The sequence below is a fragment of the Benincasa hispida genome, chromosome 9, assembly GCF_027475165.1.
Source record: "Benincasa hispida cultivar pf3 chromosome 9, pf3_genome.v1.1, whole genome shotgun sequence".
In the NCBI taxonomy this organism is placed as follows: Eukaryota; Viridiplantae; Streptophyta; class Magnoliopsida; order Cucurbitales; family Cucurbitaceae; genus Benincasa; species Benincasa hispida.
In genome coordinates, this window is record NC_143486.1 from 34,098,288 (window position 1) to 34,104,385 (window position 6,098).

Here is a 6,098-nt window from a genome sequence, read left to right on the forward strand (position 1 = left end):
TGGCTTTCTTTGATGAGAAGTTTAGAATAAATAATATAAAATTGAACTGTATACTATATCTTGAGATTGGAAAGAATAAAAAAATGCAATCAATGTCTTATTCCAAATAGGATAAATACAATAATTGGATTATAAGATTAAAAAAATAGTGTTCATACAAGCATTATTATAGAGTACAAAAACTGAACCAGATAACAATAAAAATTCTACACACCCAAATCCAGATATATAAACTCAGACATATCAATTCTGCATACTCAAACACAGTTTCCCAGTCACCCCAATCAGCCCCTATAAGAATTTAGAAACTTCAAAAATTTACAAATTAATCGATAAAGGGCGGAAAATAAAAGCATCTCATATCCCGACTGTTCCAGCGCCTTCTATCGCGGTGGCCATGGCTTCGAGGCTTATGCAGGCGGTTCTGTATGAAGCCTATGGCGGCGGATCGGCTGCGCTCAAGGTTACTCCCTCCTCCTTCTGGGCTTCCATTGTTTTTTTCCTTTTTTTTTTTTAAATTTTATTTTATAGAATTTATGGTACTTAAATTATTTTAGATTTGTGCCTGCTCATATCCCGTGTTGTTGCTTCTGTTGATATTTAATTCGTTTCAATCCTTTCCTGGATGAGTTATTTTGTGGAATTTGATTTATCTTTAAGTGGGGGATGAATCTTTCCACGAACCTATGTCGATACTTCTCTTTGTCAGTTATTTTATATTGTTGGCAATCTTTCCATTATCTGTTGGCAATTATGTTCAAGTTGCAGTTAGCTAGAGATGAAGCTCAAATAGAAGGAGATCAGTAATCTATATTTTCTCTGTTACATTATGAACACACAAACATCCCATTTATAAGTAGGCTAAAGAAGATAGAAGAGATTTTAAAGAGATAAATAGGAATATGTTACAACCAAATACACTTCCTCAAACGCAATAAAACATTCTTTTTTTTTTAGAAAAAAAAAGTTATGAAACTAGCAGTCCAGTATACTGGATCTTTATTTGATCTGTCTTTATCTTCCTGCAGCATGCAGAAGTTCCCATTCCTAAACCCAAGACAGATGAGGTTTTGGTTAAAGTGGAAGCAGTTAGTTTGAATCCAATTGATTGGAAAATTCAGAAAGGATTGATACGTCCCTTTCTTCCTCGCAAGTTCCCTCATATTCCTGGTACTTCTCTTTACTTATGGTTAATGTTATGCATGTGTAACCTGAATTCTTGCTCTGAAAGCTTTTTTGGTATGATTTATAAGTGAAAGTTTAGGCATGTTTTGGTAACAGAGGAAATGAGCTTTCATGACACTGAAATGTTGTAGAGTTAGGTGGGTAATCCTGTAAGATTAGTTAAGTTGTGCGCATACCAATTCTGATCTTAGCGGAATGGACATTGGTGATTAATTTATACAAGCTTTTGGTGTGGACTATAGGTCCAAAATCTGTTGCTATCTAACCCCCTTCTTTCTTAGGATTTCAGGCTGTAAGATTTCATGAATGTGCCCATTGATTAGACCTTTCTTAAAAAACTATTTGCGCACCAATAGTATCTTCCTGATGAATCTGGTCTAAACCTCGAATATACAGCAGTAACCAGGTGACTTGGAGAAATAAAGACATGGATAGGAATTTTTTTTTTAGTTTTTATTTTATTTTTTTTGAAATTTATACTTATATCATCCAATTTCCTTACTATGAGTTTCACATTTTTTAAAGAAACATTTGAACATTTCAGTAAATTCCAGAAACAAAATATAAGATTTTGAAACTTACTCATTTTTGTATTCAAAATTTGTTTTGGATTTTGAGAACATGGATAGGAACTTTCTAAAAGTAAAATAAGAGTTAGTCTGTCAAATAATGTTTTTTGAGTAGACAATTGTCCTGTTTTTCAAAAACTTCTATTATATTTATTATTAACATATGACTTCAAGATTGATGCAAAATGCAATAGATTCTTCTAAACTTAATTTGCTTTTAACCTTCGCAATGGATATGACAAACTTAAATTTTGCATAAAGGCCTCGTGGAAATTCTGTCTGTCCCATCCTGGTTTTGTTTATTCCTGCAATTATTATTTAGCTAACAAATTCTGGGTTTTAGATCTTCTCTAGACGACTTCATTTCTTTTAAAATGCTGAAACAGGTACTGATGTGGCTGGAGAAGTCGTAGAAGTTGGAGCAGGAGTCAAAAGCTTAAAAGCTGGGGACAAAGTTGTTGCATTTCTTAGCCATGCTGTAAGTATTCCTTCACCTTTTCTACGGCTAATTTTTCTTGACCATGAACAAGAAACATTCTTGGTAATTGATTAAAGAAAATTGTGACTTTGCTGATGACTACGAAGTATATTTCTAGTCCATCTCACATGCCAGCTACTAAATGAATATTTACATTTTCAATGATATCCTTGTTTTGTACGTCTTATGAGTCTATGACGTTGTGAATTACATTACTACACATTGGGATTGGATAATTTACTATCAGATTATTTATAGGCTTATAGCACTATTATTTTTATTGGGAGTTTTTTCCCTTCTTAAGTTTAACCATGTAAGGTGGGGGATTCAAACCTCTTGGTCAATGGTACATATTTTATGTTAGTTGAGTTGTCAGTCTTATCGAGAATTTCATTTTTATATAGTTTTGGCTCTCTGTCTTTTCTCATAGTATGACCTTCTTCTTTTTTTTTTAAAAAAAAAAAAAATTAAGAGAAACTACTATGTTAGTATATTGGTCAAACATATACAAACAAAGAAGGGTTATAGAATAAGCATATCATCAAAAAGGAAATGTCAGCATAATTTTTTTAAGGTTAAACAATGTTAGTTTGTTTTTGAACTTTCAAGTTTGTGTCCATTTGGTTCATTAACTTAAAAAAGTGTCTAAAAGATCTTCAAACTTTTAATTTTGTGTCTAATAGGTCCATCAACTTCATGACCAATAGGTCCTTTATATATTCAATTTTTTTTAAAAAATTAATTGATTTTATAGATTGAAAATCGAATTTTATATTTAGTGGGACCTTGAATTTGATTTTGCATCTACTACATCCGTGGATTCTAAAAAAAGGTTGGGTAGGTCAAGAATCTATTAGATATTAGTTGAAAGTTCAGGGGCTATTAGAGACGGGATTAAAAGTTCATGGACTTATTCGATACAAAATTACAAATTTCTATACCAATTGAATAAAAAATTGAATGTTTAAGGACCTATATTTGACACTTAGGTTCAAAGACCTGTTAGATACAAAAAGGTCTATTGACTATTATACACTATTTAAAGTTTATAGATCAAATAAATACAAAGCCGCAAATGGAGAATGAACTTGCAATTTAGCCTTTTTTCTAAAGGGGACGATATTTTTGTTGATGAAATGAAAAATTATAAATCTAGAACACAATTTAAATTCTTGTTCTAAAAAAAAAAAAAAAAAGAAATTCTAAATTACAAGACTTGGGGGGGAGGGACTACAAAACTGAAAAATACCCTAGAAAAAAAACTATCTGCTTGCTTCTTTCAATGTAATCCAAAAAGACTGGAACATTGATGTTCAACTTGATAGGAAGAGACAGCAACACTAAAAGGAGAAATGAAGACCAAATACATCAAACCAGATCCTGTGAAGTCCTAAAGCCAAAACATTTCCAAAGCAAAAACCTGAAAAAAAACACCAAATCTTCAAATTTCCAAAGCATCCATAGGTTAACAATGGTGTTATGCTGGTTAACCTCCTTTCAAAGAATTTTTTAAGATTCTTGATAAAAATCCTTTAGTGGCTTCATTTTCTAAAGGACTATAGTTTTGCATTTTCTTTAATCAAGCTAGGTCATATCCATATCCATACTGTTCTGTTGCGAACATAACTCTTGAATTGTGAAACAACTTGGTCAGAACCACCTCACTAATTGATTAAAACTTGACTCGATTTTTGAATCCTATGTTATTTGGGTGATTCATTTCATCGAAAGTTTTCATCTTACAGATGTATATTCTTTTATATTACAATGACAGACGGGAGGTGGACTTGCTGAATATGCTGTAGGAAAGGAGGCTGTAACGGTTTATAGGCCTCCTGAAGTGACAGCGGCCGATAGCGCTGCCCTACCTGTCGCGGCTTTGACAGCTCACCAGGCTCTCACGCAAGCTTCCAGGATCAAGCTTGATGGAAGTGGCCCTCAATCAAACATTCTTGTCACTGCTGCCTCTGGAGGTGTTGGTCATTATGCCGTTCAACTAGCAAAGTTAGGGAACACACATGTGACAGCTACTTGTGGTGCCCGTAATATGGAGTTTGTGAAGAGCTTAGGTGCTGATGAGGTTATTGACTACAAAACCCCAGAAGGGGCAGCCTTGAAGAGCCCATCAGGTAAGAAGTATGATGCAGTGGTTCACTGTGCCTCAGGGATCCCATGGTCTGTATTTGAACCAAACTTGAGTCCGAATGGTAAGGTCATAGACATTACTCCAACTCCTGGTACGTTGGCGACTTTTGCCTTCAAGAAACTAACTTTCTCCAAGAAGCAGCTGGTGCCATTGCTGATGTCTTTCAAGAGTGAGAATCTGAGCTATCTCATTAACCTGATCAAGGAAGGCAAGCTGAAGACGGTGATCGATTCGCGGTATCCTCTCAGCAAGGCTGAAGATGCTTGGGCAAAAAGCATGGACGGCCATGCCACTGGGAAAATCATTGTGGAGCCGTAGCAATGTACTTTTGAGCTGGTTTTGGCTTGTGAAGTTGTGGCCTGTTATATGCATCTTGAATGGTGATAGTTGTGAAATATGTATTTAGGAAGGATAAACGTGTATTTTAGTCCTAATGATCGTGTCATTTTTTTTTGGTTTTATTTGCCGTATGTTTTTTCCCTCGAATAAGTTAGTATGAACGTGAAATGTTACAAGAATGAAGATAAGATGTATGAATTTTAAAATAACTGTTGTGAGATTTTTAATTATCAGTATAATAATTTTATGATCAATATCAAGAGAAAAAAAAAACTTTGTTTCTAGATTCAAGATTTAAATCACTTCACTGATACGTTTTATGAGACTACTTTGAGGATTCTAGCAAAATCAAGAAGTGCAAACCAAGCTAACTCGTGTGAAACAAAGTATGTCACTTCCAACCAAGATGAGTTTATCATATGTGGAAACATAGTGTGGAAGCATAGTATGTCACTTTCAAGTTTTCAACCAAGACGAGCTTATTACAAGCTTCCAAAATACTACATGTGAGAAGTTGCACTTAAGTTCCATATTTCTCTATCTATATATACAATTTTTTTAATCATTTTAAATTATTCTTGATGTGTCAAATTTTAATGGGGTGCAACAAGAGCTGTACCATAGCTAAGTGCAGTTCATGTACATCCAAATGTTTTTCAAACTTTATATATATATATATATATATATACACATACATACATGGTTTAAGGTAATAATAACATTTATAGGTTTAGTTACATTACACATTTTTTGTGTCTGCTCTATACCCAAAATAGTTTTGCCAATGTTAAATTATTTTAAAAAGAACTAAAATAACAAACACTATGAACATTAGAGTTCAAATTTATATTTTGAATGTTAGCATAAATTCTTTATATCTATATTGAATAGATAAACTCTAGGATCATTCATGTCAAATGGTCAAGAATAACATACCGGATTCCATTGCAAAATTGATGATGAATGACTATGGTCTTCCTCAACCAAAATTTCGAATGCCCTTAGTGGGATCTCTTTCTAAATGGGATTCAAGAAAGACTGAGTGCTTATTGTTTTGGTATATTGGGGACCATAGCCCCAAGGTCTCTTTATATACTAGTTCAATTATGGTTCCATTAAACCCTAATTAACTAGGAATCTACCCATTAAGTCCATACACAATTAGGAATCTAGAGTCTTAATTAATTAGATCACATAATAGGGCCCAATCTAGTAAAATAATCCAATGTGATAAATTATTAATCCACATACATAGCCCATACTTTAATTAAACATATTATTATTTAAATATGTCTAACAATCTCCCACTTGGGCTATGTCTATGTACCTAATATAATTAAATCACATAAACCTTAAGTGCGCATAAACAGGTTAGTTCAAT

At 33.3% G+C, this 6,098-nt stretch overlaps 1 protein-coding gene across 1 annotated transcript; it reads left to right on the plus strand.

Moving 5' to 3' along the window:
- Nucleotides 1-265: 265 nt before the first annotated feature.
- On the plus strand, nucleotides 266-4,926 carry LOC120086451 (chloroplast envelope quinone oxidoreductase homolog). Its single transcript, XM_039043114.2, has 4 exons — nucleotides 266-463; nucleotides 1,029-1,170; nucleotides 2,141-2,232; nucleotides 4,007-4,926. The coding sequence occupies exons 1-4, from the start codon at nucleotides 398-400 to the stop codon at nucleotides 4,694-4,696; spliced, it is 990 nt and encodes a 329-aa protein (XP_038899042.1). The 5' UTR covers nucleotides 266-397; the 3' UTR covers nucleotides 4,697-4,926.
- Nucleotides 4,927-6,098: the final 1,172 nt, after the last annotated feature.

Bases quoted from the DNA above. Each gene is read 5' to 3' on its own strand.
- LOC120086451 (XM_039043114.2), top strand. From the start codon at position 398: ATGGCTTCGAGGCTTATGCAGGCGGTTCTGTATGAAGCCTATGGCGGC. The intron at 464-1,028 runs GTTACTCCCTCC...ATCTTCCTGCAG, and splicing joins GCGGATCGGCTGCGCTCAAG to CATGCAGAAGTTCCCATTCC. The intron at 2,233-4,006 runs GTAAGTATTCCT...TTACAATGACAG, and splicing joins TTGCATTTCTTAGCCATGCT to ACGGGAGGTGGACTTGCTGA.